Raw genomic sequence first — 24,301 nt, 5'->3', positions numbered from 1 at the left:
GAGTCTGGATTATTAGATTTTATTATAAATATACATAAGAGGCAGTCCAATCAGGTACACAGCAACAATAGAAACTACTTAGTTGCTCATTTCTGTTGTTATATATATGGAAGGTTTATGCTACTGCACTTTGATGTCAGTGTGACCACTTGCTGGTCTTTGGAACAACTAGACCTGATTTGAGTGCATTTTATGCAGTTATTGTCTATCCCGATAGAACCTGCATATCTATAATGACTGACTTTAATTAGACACAGATACTGTAAAAATTTCAAGGGAAGGCTGCGAAGGACATGGTCTCATTGTATCTTGAGGGACAGGTTACGATATAAAGAAATGGAACTTTACTGCAACAATGTACCTTTTGAAAATTACTCAAGAAGGAATTTCACCAGCACCTGTACATTTTTCTTGTTGCTTTTGGCATGCAGTTACAATTTTCAACACCAGGTGTCTCCTAGGCTTCCTCACTGCAATATCTGCTGCCTGCACATCTGATAAAACACAGAGATAATGTAACACAATAGGTCAAGTAAATGTAAAAGTTTGAAGACATAAACATACTTGTCAGATAGAACTGATTTTGTGCTTATACTTTGCCAACAACGGTTATCATATGACTGACTTTTGTCTTATTTATATTTCACTGTAACTCTCCAGCACACAGAATTACAGTGTGTAAGTAATGTATGTAGCAAAGTTGATGCACGAATATTCAAAGTTGACAAAGTAACTTATTTTTTTATATTGATTATTGAAGATGTTGTGCACAGAGTATTTAATGTTTGTTTTGAACTCCTGTCTTTATTGTGTAAATTGAGCCTTAACTGGTTTTGCTTCAATGATGTGAGGGAGGTGTTTGAGATCCTAGCCAACACAGCCAAGGACTCCAAGGCTGAAGGCTACTTCCTGTCCCTGATGCAGCACCTCTTGCTGATTCGTAATGATTATATGGCCAGGTAATGCACACTCACATATACACACTCATACATGTCAACACTCTCTCACTAATACTCCTGCACACACACGAGGACCCACATTTACATATTATAGCTGAATTGTGGATATAATCTTGTTTGTAAGAGACTAGATACTGTATCATAAGGTATTTATTTATTACTGCTGTTCTATCGTTGTGATACATTTGTTTCTTAAATTGGGCAGACACTGTATGGATTAAGTCAGATTTTAACACTGAATTGGTCGCCCCTGACTGATTTTAGAATTGGGATTTTAGAATTTGACGTGCAGTTAAAGCGGCTGCTGTCAAAAGATCAGTTATGTGTTGAGCTTGTTAATGAAATTGGAGAGGTATTTTATATGTTGTGCTGTGATATTAAACTGAACTTTTCAACAGAACGGACAGATCATATTCTCTGCACCTTGCAGTCTCCTGCAACTACATATTTATTTATTTATTTATTTTTAAGTAATGCTGCCTTTCTCTCTTTTTGTCAGCATTACTGAAGACTCGGTCGTCTTGTTTGAATAAACTTGAATAAACTATTGGAAATTTCACTGGACAAAACCGACTGGGGGTTCTGTGTTTACACTCAGTGTGAGCACCCATGTCGTGGCCAGTCAACTGATCCATATAGTGTGAGCATAGCAATCGCAGGCTCTGGCTGTGCAGAAAGGCTGATTAAAACTGTAGTGTGAATTAACACAACGTGCAAGATTAGTAAAAATGCAGTGTCTGCCCAGATTTATAGGTAATATAAACCAAAATTAGGCAAACTGTCTCAGTTTCAAAAATGAGTGTTTAAATTAGATGAAAAATATAATAAATGCCTTTGTTTGATGATATCACTTCACACTTCAGAGGCAGGCAGACATATAATACATCACACAATAAATAATAACAATATTTTTAGATGGACAGAGAAAAACTCCATGTAGCAACAGTGCAAAGATGATGGAAAATATTCTAGAGTTGAAATGAAAAGGCAGAAATCCTTATTGCAGAAGGAGAATCACATTTCTCACTTCTCATGCATAGCACCAGTAGTTTCTCTCCTAAAGTATTGTTACAATATCGATATTGAGTTACGTCAAAAAAGTATAATTGATTTTGTCAATCGATGTCAATTTGATGGTCGATCATACTTACATACATCGTATCATATACATATAGGATGTGTGTAACTCATCACAATCACTGGCAATTTGTTTTACAGCGCCTGCGCACTCCTATAAAATTTGCCAAAAAAACCAAGGAGAACTTAGGAAGGAGAACTTTCTTCTCTCTCTTCATTCACCCCTCTTTCACCTCAGCCCTTTTCTCCATTTGCTGTTTGTTTTCTAGAGCACCATTCCAAATCTGTGAAATTAATACATGCAAAGAAGTCCAATTCCATTTTAATAGAAATGAGCGCCATCACCTCTTATCACCAGTAATATGCTAATGTCTCTCCCTGTGTCTTCCAAAGCTCTTGGGGGTTTAGCCGTGGAAACAGCGGAGAAAGGAAGAGAGAAGGATTAAATGACAAGACAGGGATAGAATAATATTGAGGACAAGGCAAGAGTTGTCCGGCATATGTATATGCACATTTACACACACATGTCAAATTTCCTTCTCAACACAAAAGGAGGAATGCCTTGCTTAACTTAATATCACAGAGACTAGGCAAAACACACACAAATGTGTAGGCATGCGCATTTTTGAGTTGAGTTAGTTGTGTTGTTGGTTTTGTGTTGCCTTGATGGTATCAGACAGGCAGGAAATTGTGGTTATTTTTAACACTGGGTTTGGGGAGTAAATGGTGTGGATGGAAGAGGCATGTCTGGCCCAATCAAATGGTCCCAGCTGCTCTATCCTTCCTTCTCTTCTATCCTGCTTTCTCCGTCCAGGTGATTCGGTGGAGCACAATAGAGGTGGTCTGTAATAGACTCCACAGAGAGACAGGAAGTGAGGGTGGGAGGGAGAGCTTGTAGAGTGGCAAGAAATACAGCTTGGTAATTACACAGATGAAAAGAGAAGGGAGGTGGAGGGCAAGACAATAATGAATAAGAAATTGAGACTTGAGGTAAATTGCTAGGTAGAGAGTGAGGGAGAGGTGTACAGGGAATGGAAGGGTTAGCATTTGTGTGGGAATGAATGAAAGAATACCTTCTTCTTTTTTCATTCTTGTTCTTACTGCTTTTCAATCTCAAATGGAGATGGAGACCTGGTAACTTGCTAGAATACATAACATATGAATGGTCATACTTGGTTGTATAAGGAATGGACATTCTGTGCATGTTCATAGACTATACAGAGATTAATAGATGACATTTAAAATATAGTATCTGTATATTTATTTTTTAATCAAAATGTCTACAGACATAGTCCTACACTGCTTTCTTTTTTCTACCTGAAGTCATAATTCAGTGTGTTTAGGGTCGCGAAGAGTGTAATATTTGATTTGTAGACAAATACAAATCTATCTCCTTTTAACTCAGTTTTCCAAAATTACACTAGATGTCTCTCTCGCTCCACGGATAAATCTAAGCTTTAGGGGAAAAAAAAAACAAAAAACCTTGAAGCATAGTGAAGGAGTGGAATAAGTGTTAGACAAAGGCAGAATGACTAAGAGAGACAGGAGAGGGAGGTAGACAGAATAAATAAAGTATTGAGTTTGACTCTGGCAGCATCTAATGGGTCAGGGAATAAGAGACCTTCAAAATTGAGTGTCTATGTGAAACTGGCTTGATCAGACACAGGGAGCTGGACATATACCAACACACTCTTACAAACACAGTTGCTCACAATCAATCTCTGTGACAACAAACTCAAACTGTCGTACTCGCACAGACAGCCAATCTCAGTTGCAGACAAAGTGACAAAGCATGTGCGTTCACACATTTGTCTGAACAAATGCACCTGCTTGCTCTCTGTCATTCCCATCCACTGCTCACATAATGTGCTAGATTTCTTGTTAATGCAAACTAGACTAGTGTTGTCAAACACATAAATAGATTGGTAATTGTCATTGTGGACGCAACATGCGAAGTTTGTTGCAGAGAGTGTATTGTTACCCTTCTTCCATCCTTCTCTTATAATCTTCCCCTGATCTCTATCTAGTTCTTTCTCTCTGTCTTCTAATCAATCTGTCTGTAAATCTGTCGCTCCTTCCTTCCCACAGGCCTCAGTACTACAAGTTGATAGACGAGTGTATCGCTCAGATCGTGCTTCACAGGAATGGGGCAGACCCTGACTTCAAGTGCCGTAACCTCAGCTTCAACATTGAAGGCTTGATAGGTGAGTCGTGACAAAAGAACACAAAGGGACAAGTCTTCCCTTTTGTCTCTCTTACTGTAAGTGCACATGTTTACATATATTTGGGTTGCAGTGACTACCTTGGTTTGGTTGGTGGACATTTAGAGCTATGGCTATCAAATAAACTTGTATGTACACACACATGCACAGGCATGAAAGAACAAATTGTCACAAAATTCACCGAAAAAACAGTGTTGGCCAGTACTCTCTTCCCCAGTCCAATCACTGACACAGTTTGTGTCTTGCTGCCAGTGGTGATATCCTTGTGCTATGCTATTCAATGTTAATTTGGTCATGAGTGTGTATGTGTGTGTGCAGAAACCCAGAGACACCACAGGGTGGAGCCAGAGAGGGAGTGTGTATCAGTGTGGGCTGAACTGTGCTACAGGTTTTACAGTGATAGGTTGATGGTATAAAATGAACTTTATCAAGAGGATTAAAGATTTATCAAAGGCAGCAGTCCCAAGAGTCTACTTTCACAATATAGCAGGTGAGATGTATTCGTCCCCTGCCAATGTTTGATCCCCGACACAACAATAGATTGGTTAGATGGTAATTTTTCAAGCACTGGTGGTCTGCAAGCATCTCCTATGTTTAAGTTTCTGTGAGCAAGGCGCAGAATCCCTACCAGGTGTAGAAGTTCTGTACCTTTATCCCGTTTTCTGATGTCCTTGTTTACGGATGCAAGCTAATCAAGAAAGTAGTATGATGACCACTGACACATGTCATTGCCTGTCATTCTATTGAATACAAAAATTATTATATTTTATTGGAAAGTGGTGCATACTGGTGGATTTGATGAACCTGAGTGACAGTTCTAAATGTTGACTTGAAAACACCTGTGGACTATTGTAAACTAAACCAGAGCAGAATGAAGGTGCAGGCCATGTCTCAAGAGTTCAATACTCCCCTATGGCAGGTCTCCGTTGCTCACCGCAGGAGGCTCTAATTGCACTGCTTCTAAATGCGTCCTGACACACACACAGGCTGGCTGGCCTCCTTTAAGGCTGCCAGAGTTATTATCGGTGGAAAGCAGCCCAATTCTGCCCTGCATGCATTATTTAGTGTTTTTCTTTGAACTCTGAAATTCAGCACAGTTTTTTTTCCCCCACATTCTGTCTCCCTTAGTGCTCTCTATTCGAAGTTTGTCCCATTTTGCCTCGCCACCATGACAGAAGTACGCCCCCCACCCCTCCCCTCCATTACACATCCAATAACCATGTAAACTCATACACAAATGCACACTCTGAAATTGTATGTGGGTTGGCATATTATTGTGAAGTTCTTTCATCCGGCAAAACCTTCTCTTTTCACAAAATAGATTTCTCATTTTGCTCTGCCTTACTTACTAGCTTATCTAGATATACAGAATCTTGCGTAGTTCCAACTCCTTTTATCCAATAGCCATATTTTCATCGCAACTGAAGACTCACACTTTATCTCTCCACAATCGGTATGCTTCACTTTCTATAAGTTTATGTAATATCTTCATTTTCAGTTTTAGCTATTCACAGCCCTTCTTTCTCTGCTATCTTATCTGTTTGATCCCCCTCCTGGGCATCATGATTAGCTGTCTTTGATCCAGTGACTTTGTGGCATTCATCTTCATGTTAATTAGCTCTTTTACTGCACATGCTCGGTAAGCCCTTGGGCACTGAACCACCTGTAGATCCTGCAATTATGCTGTAAAAGTACCCTGTTGGTCAGTCTCTGTCCTTCTCACCCCATCCTCCGCCAAGCAGAACCTGATAATGGATTACTCTCAGGCTGTTATATGGTCTTTCTTTTATTTTAGCACAGTCTTTTTGGGAGGAAAAAGGAAAAAAGTGGTGTATAATGTAGTCTGGAAAGAGGGGAATCAGTGTGCCCACACCTCTCATATATACACACAGCCCGACAAAGGTTTATGTATTGGCGACTTAAAATATAATGATGTTTAGAAGCAGAATGCAACAGATAGCTTCTATTGTAAAGAAATGCCTCCGCAATCGTCTCACGGATCTTGACTTTGAGAAGTGTGATAAGGGAAAAATTGGACACCGGCTCAGTGTGTGCATCTGTTTGTAAATGTATGCGTGTTCACAGAATGCGCCAGACTGAAGAGTGCAATGTCTTCACGGCTAGATGTGTGCAGATGTGTTGTCTGAAACCCTTATCTAATCCTCCATCTTTTTTTTCCCCATTCTCTTGGATTGTTCACAGACAACATGGTGGACCAGACCAAGGTGCAAACAAGCGAGGCCAAGGCCACTGAGCTGGAGAAGAAGGTGAAATACACACAAATCCATTCGCACTGAAAGTCATAAAGGCACACCTACAACAAAAGCATGCCATACACACTGCCATAGTTACATGTCTACCAAGAAGCATACAGCAATTACAAAAGGAAATCATAAATTGTAAAAGCTAATGTTTCCCCCTCACACACACAGACACGTAATGAAATTCTGTGCGACCAGTGTCTGGCTGACTTGGGATGACAAATGAGAAAAAAGGAGGAACAGAGGGTGACTAAGAGAATGAGCATACACATGTCTGACAGCCACCCGAGAGACAAATACTCTTAAAGGCTAGCAAAAAAAAACACACCCAACACACACACATTCACACAAGTGGGTAAATGCCTTGATTGCAATGTGCTGCTACCCCGATGTTTCTGTCCCAGTGACAGGATAATTGCAAAGAGGGAGCTGAAACGAGCCTTCATGCAGGCACACATAAGGACACACATTCGCACATGGTCTCATATCGATTGAACGCACACACACATACGCAGAAGCACACATTACATGAACACACTTGGATTCATTTTCGTTGACCACACACACACATCATAGCGCTAGTTGTGTATGATGGGGTAATTGCAGGCAGTCTCTTTGGCAGGAATTAAGGATGAGGCTGTCGGAACGTTGACAGCAAGAGTAAGGGATCTGCTGTCTGCAAATTAAACAGCCATGTGTGTCTGTGTGTTCATGTGTTCATCTGTTAAAACTCTTATCCTGTTTGTCAAGTTTCCTAGAAGAAAAATCCTTGAAAATTTCTGAAAATGAGAACATTAAAACAGGGGATAAAATGCTTCTCTATCTCTTTTTTTTATGGCCATGAAGTCTTTAAAATGGAAGTGAGAAGTGAGCTCATACAAGTGCACTGAAGCATCTTAACTCAATAATTGACACTAATTTGCAGTGTAAATTATACAATAAAACTGAAGGCACTAGACTGCATGAAATGGCTTTTACAGGTCTTTGAGATATAGAAACTGCTGCAATTTCAAGAGAGAGGCTAAAAGCTTGTGCACACACTTTGCTTCCATATTTCACTTGAGAATCTAGTGTTGTGGTATTTTTGGAATTGATATTTTCCATCATATTTTCAAAATTATTTTACTTCTCCTTAATCATCCCTCTGTAAGTGAATTGTTTATAAATTATTTGACCTTTGAGGACTTTGAGCTCAATCTCATTCCTGTGATAATGCCCTTTCTGAATTGTCAGCAAAACTGTATCCACTCCCAATTAATTTTACACAGCCTTTATTATATAAAGCATACTTGTTTGCTACAAAATCCTGAAAAGGTGAATCCTGTTTTTCTCTGCCAGTTTAGTCTCACATTATGGCTTTTGTCAAGCACAAAATAGAATATTTTAAGATATTTCACTAGTAATTAATTAGGTTATTATTATTCAGTAACTCATGTTTTTATATTTTATTTGTAGGCTCCTTTAAAATTAACATTTCTTTCTCATATGGTATCAGTATGATACTAACTGCAGGGATGTGTAGGGATTCTTTGATTTACCTTAATTACATTTTATTTGCAAACTCAGTCTGTGCATCCTATCAATCAGCTTAATATTCTTAACAGGAACACCACCTTTACAACAATGGAACTGTATCCGGACACTTTGGTATCTTCCATTAGGCCCTTTGAGTTTGACCACTACACAGAAATGTAAACATCACCAAAAAGTCTGCTTGGGAGTTTTTAGAATGATCTAACTCCTAACTGTCTGTCCCTCTCTGTGCCTGTTAACATGTACATTAGCTGGATTCAGAGTTGACAGCACGCCACGAGTTGCAGGTGGAGCTGAAGAAACTGGAGAGTGACTACGAGCAGAAGCTGCAGGAGTTGAGCCAAGAAAAGGAACAGCTGGCTTCTTCTAAGCAGGAGCGAGAGAACGAGAACCAGGGACTGCAACAACAGCTAAGCACTCTGCAACAGCAGGTACACACAAACACATACCCACCTGTCTATGTGGGGTTCCAAATCTAAACAGAAATTGTTTGTACCTTTTTAGTGTATTGAAGTGTATAAAAGTGAGTTGAACCCTGTATCACACTTCCAGAAATCTTTGTGTCCAGTTGACCAGCTCAAACAATCTATATTTATTCAATCATTGCTTCATACTACAGTCAATATGAGAGAACCAAAACATAAGAACATAATCAATAAAGATTGAGTCGGATAATTTAATCAGCCTTGCTTAATGGCCTGGAAACACACATACACAACACAGAAACTTCTGCTGAAGCTGCAAGAAGTAAACTATTTTTGGGCTTAGAGAAATATAATATTGTAGAAGTCTAAACACCAAAAGTTGTCCAACATCTATGAACACCCACACAAACACAGAATCCCCCTGGCCTTAAATGATTTACCCAACTGCTAGCATGGCATGAAAAGAGGAGGGAAAAAAACTATAAAGATATTGTGAAAAGAAGCCAAATCCTTAAGAGATAAAGAAACTCGATGAAAACATGGAAAGTGGGGGAAAGGGAGTATAAAGAGTGACTAAAGGGAGAAGAAAGAAGAAGAAAGGGAAAGGATGCAGATGGGACAAAAACATTTTTTAAGGCCAAGTTACACACATAGGATGTGCATGTGTGTGTGTGTGCTTGTGTGTATACACACATACAGTAGGGAGGCAAAGATTAAGATTGTTTACCTGTCAGTGTCCTGCTGCCACACCAGCTGGACTCTGCCTCATAGTGACACCCAAACTCACAAACACACCAAGTGACCCAGAACAGTCTGCCTCTGTGCATGTTTGCTCAAGGTGTGTGTGTGTGTGTATGAGTGAGTGAGTGTCTGTCAGTTAGAGAACTATACAAGTTTCCAAAATGAGCTTCATCCAAACCGGCTGATGCCAGCAGAGTCATCTTCTCACCACGCAAAAGCCCAAACACACACAGACACACAGACACGCACATATGCACACACAGTTGTCCAAACCATCAACAGCATCAACAGCCAAGCATCAAACATGCTTCTCATACTAAGATGGCTCACTTTCTCTCTGTTTGAGGCACTGCCCATCCAAGATTTCCTCACATGTAGAGATCTCTCACTGTCCCTCTGTGTGATGCCGTGCCCAACTCTTCATCTGCTGCCTCACTAAGAAAGCTTGCCTCGGAGGCCCTTTATGTCTGTTACTGTCTTCTTTTCGGAGTTCGACGAAACCGACGCGTTTGCTTCGCTGCATACAGACACTTTTTCACACACATACTGTACATGCAGATAATTTACACTTTAAACACATACAGTAAATACATTTCGCTATTCATGTACTTAAACTCACATATAGTATATTCCCTTCAAACCCCAATCTTAGCCCTGGATTAGTTGGCAAATTTTAATGATTTTCTCAAGAATTGTTGCCTCACTGATATAAATAGTGGAATTAGTATTTCAGTATTGAAATAAAAAAAAAAATCAGACTTTTCTAATTTAGAAGTTTGTCCCACTCTTGAAAACTTTTTTATTTTGAATTCCTCTGTGGACTTAATTCCCCACTGCTATGTTTTTCTCTCTGCGTCTTGTCCTCCATTCTTTCCCCATCTTTCCCAAAATTCAATCCTGCCCAAGCTTTAATCCTCTCTCTATGTCACTCTTTCCTCCTCTTTTGTTCTGCCTTTTTTCTCTTAAATATAATCACTCTGCTGGCAATGCTATTCATTGGGAATGGTGGAAATTGCCAAATCTGTACAAAAATAATGTGAATTTGTGGAATAAACAACAAACAATATACAGTTAAGACATCAAATGATGAATTACTGCATATGGTTTGAAAATATATGTATAACAACACATTTTCCCTCCCCTGCAGATTGAAAAACTGTCTAAAGATCTGGAAGAGGCCAAGACTAAAGTTATCACAGTCACTGTTCCTGTGCCAACACCTGGTTTGGCCCCTCCACCACCTGCCCCTCCTCTCCCTGGCCAGAATGCTGGTGCGCCCCCTCCACCTCCACCTCCACCTCCACCCCCACCCCTACCAGGCCATGCAGGCATGCCCGTTCCCCCACCCCCACCGCCTCCTCCTTTACCAGGACATGCCGGTATTCCTCCTCCTCCTCCTCCGCCTCCTTTACCGGGACATGCCGGTATTCCTCCTCCTCCTCCTCCACCTCCTTTACCAGGCATGCCAGGACCGCCACCCCCTCCACCCTTACCAGGGATGGGACCTCCACCACCACCACCTCCGCCCGGGTTCCCGGGTATGCCTCCTCCACCGCCTGGCCCAGGCATGCCTCCACCTCCACCATTTGGCATGGGGGGCTGGGGTGCCCCTGCACCACCTCCGCTGCCTTTTGGCCTCCAGCCTAAGAAAGAATACAAGCCAGAGGTCCAGCTGAAGAGAGCCAACTGGAGCAAGGTTAGTCCTGAGATAAAAGTGTCAATATATTATCAGTATTCAAAAGAGCTATCATAGTTATCATCAGTTAGTTATGGATCAACAGATGTTTTGTTTAATTAGACCCAGGGTATTTCTAGAAATTTTGCATCTTGCTTATGAGAAAATACTATCAATTAGAAGATGTGTTTGCTTATTTTAATTTAAGATCATAACATGTCTCAAAAAGTCTTCCTTTTAATTATGATGGGTGATTTCAAGTTGCATGAGAAATATCTTTTCACAGGATTCACTTAATTTAAATATGGTTTGGTCTTCAGTCGTGACTCAGTCTAGTCCAGCTAGCGATGTTAAGCTAAAGACAGTTAGCCGGGGGGATCAGAGAAGACATTAAGTCCTCTGTTATATCTGATAATTGCTAGAATCTGGATAATAAGGTTTTTAGTGCAGAGCTGCAACGGCCAGCATAAAGGAGGAGAGTGGACTTTTAATTTGGTGTTTACAGATTTAATGGACTGTTAAAGTGGATGAAAAGTAGAAAACTGTATGTTCAGAACTTCTGAGCGAGATAACGTGTGTCTCAATGGGGAGAATGAACTATAACCTGCTCTGTGAGTCTGAGAACGACCACAACAGCCTTAATATTTAACACAATGTAATTAAGATTAAAATTATAAATGAAAATGCTTTTTTTTATCTAATGTTAATGTAACAGTGAGACACAGTTCATTGCATTTGCCATTCATTTCATTACTTTATGTGACTTTACATATGATTATATGGAGATTCGAAAATATCCCTATTAATATTGTCAAGTTGATTTCAAACATAAAGCTCAGCACTAATGAACATTCGTTTTGCTGTGGAAAGGGAATTAAATTTTCTCTGTCGAGGTCTTAAAAAGCATTAAATTTGATTTCAAAAAGTGTGCAGCAACTCTGAGTGAGATTCTGACCTAAAGTGACGTGCATGCACACGTGTATCTCATGACTATGTGCTTCATGTTCTTCTCCTCCCTCTCATCTGTGATGGTTAAAACATCAAAACGGCCCTCTGTCTTTCTTTAGCCTAAAGCTACTGTTTAATGGCTTCAGCAGACTTCATCAGCATTTAGCTTCTCCCTCTCTCTCTCTCTCTCTCTGTCTCGCTCTCTCTCTCTCTCTCTCTCTCTCTCTCTCACTCTCTCAGGCTGGTGAGAGTGTTTGACGAGGATGTCACAGAAATTGCTTTTTAATAAGCTGCCTTCTTTTAACTGCACCACTGAAAGATAATTAAATTGCAGCTAGAAAGGACAGTATTCTTTTGTAATTTAAATTAACTTTTTTTCTGGCTTGGTCTCATCCTCCTTTTGGCATGCTCTCCTTCTTTCTTTCTTGCCCCTTCAGCTCATCCCCATATCACATTTCCTTTCCCTACTCTCTGTCTTTTCCATCCTACGCCCCTTCCCTGAGGCTTTGTCCATAATGAAAGGCCTGATATCTGTAAATTTACTACCACTGCTTTCTCACTCGCTCTCTGTTTCACTTTTTCTCTTTCTCTTTTCTCTTGATGAGAACACTTGGAAAGTGAAGGAAAAACATACAAAGTTAATTGTGACTTGTGACCAGAATAGAGACACAGAGACAAAGGGAGGGATAGAGAGAGAGCACCCGCGTAAGAATGAAGAAAGAAGAGAGAGGGGGGGGGGGGGGGGTAGAACCCTCTGTATTTCTTTGCATTTGTGTGTGTGGAGCTCTGACGCTCAGGCTGCTTTGTGGTTGAGACAATGTGCAAAGATTACAGAAAATTACTTGTTCCTCCTCTTCCTCTCTTCTTTGTGCCTTCCTTCCTTCCTCCATCCTCCTCTCCTCCCTATACTAACATTCCCTTGCCTCTCTCTCTGCCCATCTCATTGTTCACCAGGTGCACAGATGAACGTTTTTGGAAAGTGGAGTCGATTTGATGATATGTTTCACTAGTAGATACAATACATCATTCTCTTCTTCATTTGATCCCCCTCTGTCTCTTTTTCTCTCTTTCTCTCATTGTACACACTTTTTCTTTTAGATCGGACCTGAGGACCTCTCTGAGAACAGTTTCTGGACCAAGGCAAAAGAGGATAAATATGAGAACAATGAGCTCTTTGCCAAACTCACCTTGACCTTCTCCTCACAGACAAAGAGTGAGTGTGTGGCTTGTGTGTTTTTTACTATGTGCTTTTATCATTTGTGTTTCACAGTAATGAGCAATGTCTTTCTCTGTTTCTCACCTCTCACATATCTCCTCTCTCTCCCTGACTCCATGTCCATTTCAAACCTGTTGTTCTGCCTCCATCAGCCTCTAAAGGTAAGAATGTCACGCACACACATCCATTTAATTCTTTTTTTCACACGTCTTCTCCAGCCTTTCTCACCCTTCTCTTCCTCTGCTTGGAGGACACGCTGCACATTTACATTATTCAGCAACACTGTGTCAAAACAGCATCTCACACGAGTTCATGAATAAACCACCCACATCTGTGTATGTGTATGTGTTCATCTTCTCAATGTGCCCATGACTTGTTGTGCAGACGCAGAGTGCTCACTACTAGATGAGATGAATTAGGACTTGGGGACAGAGGGAAAGATGGACAAAGGGAGGAGTGTTGAGGGAGGTATAAGGAGAAGGTCACTGATGTCCTTTGACTAGCCACCTGCTGTCCTGGCACAAAGCGCTGACATACGGGTGTACGCTCACACACGCACACCTGTCCACTCCTATCACCTTGTCCCAGTGTCACTGAGCCTTCTGCTCTAACTCCTCCATATTCATATCATAACCAGGACACCAGGAACTCACAGACAGTGTGTGTGGGTGTGTATATAATTCCATTTGACCTTCAGATTCAGTCTCAGTGCACATACACACACAGACTCTTGCTCATGTCATATACATAAACAAAAGTGTGCATGCACACACGGCTGATGCTAGCTGTTGATGTCAGTTAAATGTCAGTGTTGGCAGCTGTCCCATCTACATTCACCTGTATGGCAAGTCCTAACGTCCGCCTGTCACTCCTTAATTTGACCCCCTCCCCACCCCCTTGGCCCGTACACCCACGCCTCCCCTTTTTATTGGCCAAGACAGCCGCCTGTTCCAGTTGATGTCTAATAACCTTTTCTGAGAGCTGACTATAAAGACACCGTGGCCTTTTCATAGCCCCACACCTGTCTGTATGCCTGCTTGTGTGGATGTACTGTGTGTGTGTGTGTGTGTGTGTGTGTGTGTGTGGGAGAGAGAGAGAGAGAGAGGCCAGCGTTTGTTGGTTTCCAGTGCGTGTTTTGAATCTGGCCAAGTTTGTTAGTTAGGAATAAAACATTCTTCGAAACAGAATTGGGATTTCACTGAGTTCTTGTTTAAGCATCTTATGTTCCTTTGTGTGCTTGTGAGTGCATGTGTGATTTAATCCACTCTCTCTTTGTGGTGTATATATGTTTGTGTGTCTGTGTCTGTGCATGCATATACAGCCCAGTAAGCAACCAGCTCTGGTGTTATACAGATTGACCTTTCACCTCTTGTCCATCCTTCTCTTGCTTAAACACACGACTCAAGGCCTAGTACATTCCTTCTGACCACCATCCTTCTCCCTATCCCTCACCTCTGGGAGCCCAGCTTCACTCTTCTTTATCCTTCTGTTCCTTTTCCTCCTCCTCTTGCGCCTCCCATTCCTCGTTACCCAGCAGAAGCAGACCGACACCACACCGAGCCACCGCTGACCCTCCCTGACCCTTCCTCCTCTTCTCCATCAGTTGCCCAGCAGCACAGCGGGGGTTGCACACATGCACACACCCACACAGACAACAGACATGCAGGGGGGTAGTGTGCCCAGGGTAGGGTCAGGGGTGTTGACCTTCTGAGGCTTGGTGGAAGGGCAGAGAGATAACAGCGGGAGACACGCCCTCTAGCTGCACGTGGCTCTCATGGACACAGTTCGACACTTTCTCACACACACACACACACACACACACACACACACACACACACACACACACACACACAGTATATATATTTTATCTTTTGCTCTTTAGCTCTGTAGTTATTTCTACTATCTCTCTGTATAAGTGTATATCACTAGCTATGTATCTATCTTTATCTGTTCTCTCTCATTGATATCAGGATCAAGTTCAGTAGTTAAGCTCAGTCCAGTTGTTCTACATGCTCCTGTCTCTCTCTCTCCAGGAGTTAATTAAACAAATATGCTCGATAAATGGCAGAAATGATCAATAAAACCTTTATTTTTTGATTAATTTAGGCAATACTACTTTTGTCATGTTCAAATGCTTTTCTAGCAGTTGGGGAGCATTTGGGAGCATTTATTAACTGACACACTATAGCCTATGTTACACTCGCTACACACACATTACGCACTGCCCTAATCCTTAAAAACAGCTACCCTACCAAGAGTTTTCCAGGCAAGGACACAGAGCTTGACTCATGTTTCAGAACAGCGCTGCACAGAGAGGCCCCCAAAAGCTATTGATTTCCGAATGAATGGATATTTAGCATTATTTTTGGCATTAACAAAAAAAAAAAGATTTTTTTGCTTGGTGGGGGTTCTCGTTGGCCTGGCAGCCCTCTAGGCCTGTACAATTATAGGGGAAACACTGGTAGACATCCTCATAAGCTTGGTTTCCACCACAGAAGTTATCAGACACAGAACATCTATTATCTGCAGTTTGTTTGTGTGTGTGTGTGTGTGTGATAATCAATTAGAATCTATAGTAAATCTATCATCAAGCATTTCCTTAATGTTTTCTAAATTATGTGGTGTTGATTTCATTTTTCATTTAAATTGTAGTGACACATCTGATCTCATTTAGCTGTCATTTACTTTAGACACACAGATCATCTCCTTCTATTGGATAAAATAGTTAAAAATAGTTCTTCAGCTTACATGGGTACATGTTTTCAACGGTGGTTCTAAAATCAGGCAAGGATATAACAAATCCAGGTTACCATTGGAGAAAAGCTCCACCTTACTTGATTTAATTCCAGTCTAGTCTTCTGTATTTCAAGACTTTTCACCTTTCTCCTCTCAAACTACTTAACTTGCCTCACGAACAACCAGACAAGCTAAGGCAACCTTTAGTAGCACTGTGCTGCTGAACATCTTACTCAGGATGGCAATACAAAACTAAGCTGTCAACACTGGAAATAAAAAATATGCATTTTATAGTCAGTCAGTAAATGGACTTGGGTTTGGCTTATTGAGAATGCAAACTGTCAAGCTTTTCAGAAGGTGCTCTGCCTCAAGGAGCTGTCTCTTTGTGGTTCAGTCTATCCATTTGTGTGATGTTCATAAACCTTATTTTCCTGAGTGAAGCATATCAAGGTTAAAGTGGTGAGTGTCTTTGCATTACCTAATTACTACCTTTTGGAAAGTATGGTTATGGCTAACCCCTCAATGTCAGCTGCCAGTAGTAGCTTTAATTATAATATTTTGGAGGTATTTTAGTGTTGAAAAATGCGTTACAGTATATTCTTAATATGCTGAGTTTTGTTATAAAACAGCTTTTTAAAGTGGTTGAACTGATGCCCAGTCTGAGATAATAGCAATCTGTTACACTGTACATCTGTACAGCTCGATATGATATAAACCTATTTTAAGCTCCATCCAGAGCATTCAGAAGAATTTATTGAGATCCAACTTGCCAAATTTCACTGCAGTGTTTGTAGTGGAGAAATCATAGTACTATACTGCCATCTTTTTTTCTGTCTGAATTTCTAAAAAAAGATGTGTGGAAAAGCTTGCTGTTATTTTCCCTGTTGTTGTACTTTGTGAGTGTAAGGGCTTATAATCAGAGGCCTGGTGTGACTATTTGTAATTGTAAACAGCCTCGTTGTTTAGATGAGCAAGTATTTGTGGCTGTAAAGCGGTTAGTGTAGTGTATAATGTTTCAGGCAGAAAGCTTATCTCCTCATTCTCCCTTAAGCTACTGGTTCCTAATTCCTCTCTTTGATGTGCTTGTGTCTGTTTTCTGCTTTTTAGTGTTTGTTTTCTTCTCTCTGTTGTTTAATAATAGTAATAATACTAATAATAATGATGATGGTGATGATAATGATGAAGATGATGATGGATGAACAGACATAAAAGAATTCCTTTTCATATACAGTCAAGCAATTTTTTCTAGTAATCTTTGCACAGTGCAGCAGTCACAAGGCTAGAGGGTGTACACTGCTCATCATATATGGGTATATACATTATATCCTTTTTTCACCTTTTCCAACTGTTTGATAGCAGGTGCCTTTTGAAGTTGGCACCTCAGATAGCCCAATTAGCAAAAGAATGAGAGAGCAAGAGATGGAGAAGGATGTAGGTGGATGAAAAAAAAGAAGAGTGAGCAGAGGGAAAGGCTGGGCTTGGGGGAGCAGTGGTGATTAATTCGATTCGGGAGAGAAAAGGAGAGAAAAGGGCCAGGAGCATATACGATTATTAATCCTCATAATGGGAGGATCATTTTCACATCCCAATTCTCCAGCCTATACACCCTTCCCTCTTCTCTGTCTCAATCGCTGTGTTTCTGTGGTCTGTTGTAGTATGGCGACCTCATTTCTCTTTTTTAGTGGAGAATCCCAACCCAGAAGAGGCACTCTGTGATCCATCCACTGTGTATTGCTGCATAATATACCCACACATATGCAATAGCAACTTACAGTGTCACATTTTCATCCTATACAACGCAGACAAGTTTATTGCAGATGAATGCACGTTTGTCAGTGCAAGGGTGTCTGTATGCTGGTGTACTGTATGTGGGTGGGTGAGCTCAGCCACATTTACAAACCAATTATAATAAGCCTTTTGATCTCCCTGTGTTCTGAAGAAATCAATTTCCTTCTCTGTAGAGGTGTGTATGTGTGCAAATATGTACGTGTAGTTGTGTTGCTGAGTTTCCTTTTAGGTCTATTCTCTACACTTTTTTACCTTAATGAGCCACCAATCAGCAAGAAAATGCCTACTCTGTGCTTGTGTGTGTGTGTGTGTGTGTGTGCGTTCGTGCGTGTGTGCGTGTGTGTGTGTGCGCGTATGCGTGCGTGTGCATCCTTGCCTGCGGCCTCTCTAGGGTTGTAGACCAATCAGTTAAAGGGATGAGAGATGTAATATATTAACAATAAAAGACCAAGAGGCATTGGGAATTATGGTGCAGTGTTGTTGATTAGGTCATTACATCTTCTGCTAAACAGAATTCATAACATTTGGTGACTTGTTTTTTTTAACAGTACACCAAATTGTCAGACAAAGAAAAAGTTCCCTGCTAATGAAATAGCTTAAGCAAACACTTAAGCACTGTTTTTTTTAAAGTGCAGCAGACTGCATGATGATGAAATTACAGAAATGTCAGCTATGAGACTGTGATATAAATATTTTCACCATAGATTTACCCTTTAGTCAGTCACAAGTCACAGTTCTTAGATCAATGGTTGTCAAACTTTTTCACGTCAAGGACCCCTAAACTGACACAAATTAGACCACATACCCCCATCTGATCAGATTTTTGCTTTTAGTTTTATTACAAAAAGTGTATGAAACACATGACCAAAATAGTCATACATTCTGTCATTATGTTACTTATGGATGGAATTACAGTGAAGACAAATTATTCCCCTTTTTGCTGGGGACCCCCTGGAACTCCCTCAAGGACCCCTGGTAGTCCCTGGACCTCACTTTGAGAACCACAATCTTAGACAATACATCATGTGAGAAAATAATGCTGTTTTGTGTCTCTTCTGATTCTTTACCTGATGGCCTCACAGTAGCTGCTCCAGATTTGACAGGTCTGATAAATGACTGGCAAGTTTTTGTTCAAAATAACTACAGGTGAGAAAATGGAAGAACCTGCTTTACAGTACACTGGTTCGACCCCCCCCCCCCCACCCCCCCACCTCTCCTCCGTCTCCTCTACCTCTTTTCCATCTCAGCTTCATAATCCTCACCACAACCCACTTCCAGAAGATGTTTGTTTTTCAACTGTTGGTTCCCTCTAGGACACAGCCAAGAAAGATTTGTGAGTTGCTGTGCGTGTGTGTTCATTTGTGTGTATGATTGTTTATAATTAGGGAGAGTTTTAGATAACAGTTTGTGGAATGTGTAGACAGTCTCCTGAGACTGTTTAAAATATGGACTAATAAAGCACTTAGATGACTAAATGAGGAATGGGCACACTTTATTAAGCCATAAGAGTGTTTGTGCGCGCTTGTGTGATTGTTCTAAATTAGTATTGGCTTTGAAAAGCTTGTGTGTAATGTGTTTAAAGTTTTCTATGAGTGTGTGCTTGTGTATGTTTGTACTTGTGTAGTCCACAGTAGCAGGCCTTGTTAATAAATCATGCAGTGTTCAGGCTGGGGCTGCAGAAAGAGAAGCAGGTTAATGCAAGGGTCACTAATGCTGTAGAAGGAGCTGGAAAAAATATCACATTCTGTTTTCTTTCTATTCTCTCTTATTCATTCCATTTCTGGATGCAGCCATTTCTTTACTTATATCTCTAATCCCCATTTTCTCTCCACACCTTTTTGCCATCAACAAATGACCGCACGACTGGATAACTATGGGTCTGTGTACAGTGGTGACACATAAATCTATGTATACAGCATCTATAGCGACTGGCTTTTCAATATGCAGGTATAGCCTGTAAATGGAAGGTTTGATGTTTATAGGTTGTGTTTGGTGTTGTGTGTTTGTACGTACATTTAAGTGTTTATGTGTACTAGTGCTTAAGTTTAAATCCTAACTATACCTCTTAAGCCCTGAACAGTAGCGGTGCATTAGGCTGGCTTTGCTCGCTCTCTAAGCCTTGGTGTGTATTCTCAGTGCGGCAATAGCAAGCGTTCTCTCATTCACCATCTCTTTATGGTTGAGGAACAGGCACAAAACGCCGCTCATTCATCAGGCCTTATCAGGTTCAAACACATCTGTGTGTGCTCACGCTGGCTCTCACTGCCAACTGCAACAGCTCACTCACATGCACAAACGGAAGCGTACACTTATGCATACACATGTAAGCGCACTCACACACACACGCACTTTTGTCCCACTCATTCTCTTCATTCCATCCCTCCCTCCCTCCATCCCTCGTTATATCTCTCTCTCCTCTGTTTTACATGCAAATGAGCTAAGTGTACTCATGCCGGAGCATTACCGCTGTGTGTGCCTAATCTCCTTGCTGCCTTTTCTCTTTCCTGGAGATTATCCTGTTTTTAAACGGAATAGGCCTTCTTTGCTTCACTCGGCTCCTCTCCCAGCCAGCCAGTCGGTCAGCCAGCCAGCCAGCCAGCCAGCGTTCCAATCTCTCGTCCCAATACCATTACCATTTAAATGTTCCCAATGATATGACAGCTGAGCAGGGGCTGAGAGCAGCTCTGTATGTGTGCGTGCGTGCGTACGTGTGCGTGCGTGTGTGTGTGTGCGTGTGTGCGCGCATGAGTGTATGTTTGTAATCTTTGTGAGTGTGTGTTTAATTGAGGGATTGGCTGATAAGCTCAAAAGCTTGTTACAGATGCTAAGTATCCTCAGTGTTCGTGATTCTGTCTCTTTTCACCCAGGCCAAGAGGGAAAAAAAATCATGAAGAGAGATGGTAGGATGTGGGGATGAAGGGATATATGTATGCACACCTACACTCCTTCCACCCACTCTTCTTTCCTGTTTTTACTCCTCTTGGTCACAGCAGCATACTCTCTTTCCTCCTCCTCTTTTTCTTATGCATGTATGCTGTGTGTGTGTGTGTGTGTGTGTCAGGTGTTCATGGTAGAGGTGCTTTAATTTTGATATTGATGGGGTTGGGGAGGAAGGAAAGTCACTCTGAGGCTGTCTCTATGGTTAGAAGGCATGTTAATCTTGAGTAAAAGGAGAGATAAGAGAGGAGAAGAAATAGTCAAAAGTGCAGTGTAGCTAAAAGTGCAGATTGACTGTGGCTGCCTGTAACTGACTAACGTTTATTTTTTTGCAGTATTAGCTACCTATCCCTGCACGCAGTGACACACACACACACACATATGCATGCATGCATGCACGCACAGACACATAGACACACACACACACACACACAGGAGACTTAGCCCACTTTGATGTCACTGATAACACACATAAAAAAATGGAGCTGCAAAGAGCAACAACTTCAAAGATGTATTTGACGAGATAGGAGCATTAACCCCCATCTCCCTTCCTCCCTCTCCTCATCCTCTTCTCTCTCCTGATTTCCTCATCTCTCTTCTCTTATCTCTGTCTGATAAAGGGGTTCTAATGAAAAGAGACAATGAACGAGGGATGGAACTAGAAAAATGACGGGAGAGCAGCAGGAGGAGGAGGGTAAAGATAAAGCAAGATGTAAAATGAGAAGAGGAAAGATGGATGGTAGCAACAGAGGCATTTTAAAGTGTCCTTTAAAGTCCAAAGCTCCTATCTCAGTCGAATTGTTTAACAGTAGCCTTAAGCTGCTACTGATGCGTTGTTAGCTAGCTAGTGAGTTATTAGGGTGCTGTAGACTATCTTCCCCATTATGCTGATGACTCAGGCCAGGGCTTCAGGGCTCTCACAAAACCACACATATTAAAGCTATCCATTTCACCCAAGCTTTGTACACACTTACACCAACTTTCTTAAGGTATACATTATCTTGTTTATTTCCATGTTTGCGTGCATGTATGTGTCTACGCGCACCTTTGCGCTTGGCCACAGTGTATGTGAGCTGCGTTTGTTGTAACCTGCCCAGCTTTTATTGCCAGTGGTGTGACTTGGCCCCTGGTCTCTAGCTGTGGAGTCTGTTTGTAATATGGATAACCCAGTGGCATTTACACCAGACACCGATGGCATTTACAAGGCCTGGTGGGCCGGGCCGTGCTCCACTTTCTGACCTTAATCTGCTACAAGTAACCATGTTATGGTGTTTGCCTGCACCAAAATTTATGTGTTAATGTGTCATGGATGTGTTGGCACAAGAAGAAGTTAGACTTTTGTTTTTTTTTTTTTTTTACAGTTTATATGAATACAATTATGATGTGTGTATATGCTATGTGGTCAATTACAGTTGGTCTGCTCCTATGTCTTTGTGCTCATAGTTTATCCTGTTTATGTGTGTTTATTCGCATGCTGAAGCCTTTTCTCCATTACTCAGTATCTGCATGTGTCGTGTTCTGTGAGACGTGGGTTCTGCTTTGCCCTGCAGGCACCTTAATTTTTCACCATGCTGTGTGCTACACTACACTGCACTGCATGAAAGCGTACGTCTGCACCCTCTCCTGCTCTCTCTTCCTCTCCCTCTCTATTCATCTACTTCCCCCATCCCCATACTCCCCCACCACCACCACTACCCACCCCTCACCACACACACACACACACACACGCACGCACCTAATCAAAGCAAGGAGCTCTGTAGATTAGCACTTGAGAAAACTCCCTAAAGACATTCCTTCATTTTGACCATTTTCAGGTACTCTCTTTCCTCCCCCCCTCTCCCCCCACCTCCTCCCTCCCAGCTTTGAATTTTTAACCTCCCCACTGAATAAGAGATGTGGCCATCCTCGTGGGGAAAGGAAAGTTGGAGGGAGGGCAAGGAATGAAGGAAGGGAGAAGGCGGGGGAGGCAGAAGGGAAAAGGTTGTCCCTAAACACGCTTTCACATTTATCCCCTAAAAACCCCACTCTGTATGCTCAATAATGCATGGCCATCTCTCACTCCCCATCCTTTTCCCCCTTCCACTCATTCCGCTCTTCCTTCATCTCCTTCATCTTCCACCCGTTGGTTCCCCAAGCTCTCATCACTCCACCCAGCAGATTAACTGCAGGGTGAAACTGAGACTGGCAAAGCAGGGCGATGGTAGCAGAGCATCAGGGACTAACAGTGAAAGAAAGAGAGAGAGAGAAAGCAGATGAGTAATTTGTCATTGTGTGAATGGAGTTACTACTTTAAGTATTGATCTGAGTGAGTGGGCTTTGGAGTTGTACCATTTCAGAGAGGCCGTAGAGCTTGACTGGGCCTGAAAATTGAAGTCTGACATTACCTGAACCCCTCCTCCCAAACAGTAGCTTAACTTGAACAAAGCCTGTGGAGTGACAAAAACCAGAAGGGATTCTCTAATCGTTTCTGAGCAATATTTTTCACCACATTCTGAGACAAAACCAGCTCTGCTTATTCTTATTTCATTGTGGCATGAATATGAAATAGCAGTGCTAGGTACAGTATAACTCAATATGCAGTGAAAGCAAAAGTAGTCAAAAGGAGGACATGAAGTGGTTCCATTTAAATTCAAATATAGTTAAATTCACACCATGCATAACAAACTACAGTATATGAGATATACAGTACCAACAACTAATGCAAGTCACGTTTTGCGTGTGTAGTTTCTGTGTTTCGTTTTGTATGTATTGTACTTAGAAGTAATTTGTCTGCTAGAACTGCTCCACTGTAGATGTGCAGCGAGCAGAGAGAGCCTTTCACGGCTTGTTGTGCATGCACATGGCATCAGCAGCAACTCCTGTCTGTTTGTGTGAATGGAGTGGTACGCCCGAGACTTCTAAAGATCACTCCAAGAATGTTTTTTTCTAAGTCTGTTCTGGAAAGTTTTTGAAGAACCCGGAGAGTTTGTGCTTTCAAAGTTTCATGTTGATTTTTTTTTTTCTCTGAAGTTTTACCTCCTTGCTGTTTTCTTTGTTTACAGCCTCAAAGAAGATAGTGGTTAAATACTGCAAGAGCAACAGCCCATAACAGCATTGCAAATAATGCCAGTAATAATGAAATAACGATAAAACAAGTATTGGCAGATCTTGAAAATTGATCTTAAACAATTAAAGTGACGTGCTCTCTGTATAAAGAGGGTTTTCTTTTAAATCAAATTGAATTTTAATAAAGCTTAAAAGTTGTTGGTAGTTAAGTTTTGAGGATATGCAGGGCTGTAGAGTGTTCTGAGTAGAGCTACACACATGCTGCTTTCTCTGTCTTCCAGGCTTTGAGGAGATGTGGGTAGCACTTGATGGAGCAATGCAGCTTTTATGGGAGAAAGCTACTAAAAACATAGTTATTTGTTGGTTCAGCAGGTTGTTTGCTAACCCAGGCAAGATAAAAGCTTGCCTCCACTATGGGGAAATGCAAATTTTTGGGAGCTGGATTCATGATATCAAGTATGCTGCTTGGTTGAAGCCAGTTGAATGAAACAAACATGAAGGCCACTGCATTGTTTACCAGAAAAAACAAAAAATTATAAAATAGTGGCAGGTTTACACCTGCACCTGTGTTCTGAGTCTGCTATAAGAGCCCTATAGTTCACAATCATTCAATATTATGGTAAAATATTCAGGTTTTAAGCTTTCTTTTCCTTTATTTTGTTTGTTTATTTAAATACTCTTAAGTGTAATTCAGCAGTAGATTACATTAATATGAAATTCTGAAAGCTGCCGGTACCA

The 24,301-nt window shown here is 41.3% G+C and overlaps 1 protein-coding gene across 3 annotated transcripts in view; it reads left to right on the top strand.

Moving 5' to 3' along the window:
* The window catches only part of LOC122989913 (protein diaphanous homolog 1-like), a 105,664-nt gene that overhangs the window by 34,582 nt on the left and 46,781 nt on the right, over nucleotides 1–24,301 (top strand). For all 3 annotated transcript variants that reach the window (XM_044362956.1, XM_044362955.1, XM_044362957.1), the window contains 7 exons: nucleotides 843–959; nucleotides 4,125–4,240; nucleotides 6,461–6,525; nucleotides 8,304–8,483; nucleotides 10,366–10,914; nucleotides 12,940–13,054; nucleotides 13,210–13,218. In XM_044362956.1, the coding sequence (XP_044218891.1) occupies nucleotides 843–959; nucleotides 4,125–4,240; nucleotides 6,461–6,525; nucleotides 8,304–8,483; nucleotides 10,366–10,914; nucleotides 12,940–13,054; nucleotides 13,210–13,218 (1,151 nt within the window). The remainder of the gene's footprint in view (nucleotides 1–842; nucleotides 960–4,124; nucleotides 4,241–6,460; nucleotides 6,526–8,303; nucleotides 8,484–10,365; nucleotides 10,915–12,939; nucleotides 13,055–13,209; nucleotides 13,219–24,301) is intronic.

This window comes from Thunnus albacares, chromosome 10, assembly GCF_914725855.1.
Source record: "Thunnus albacares chromosome 10, fThuAlb1.1, whole genome shotgun sequence".
Taxonomy (NCBI): domain Eukaryota; kingdom Metazoa; phylum Chordata; class Actinopteri; order Scombriformes; family Scombridae; genus Thunnus; species Thunnus albacares.
The sequence above is the reverse complement of the archived record's forward strand: the minus strand, read 5'-3'. Positions and strand labels throughout refer to the sequence as shown.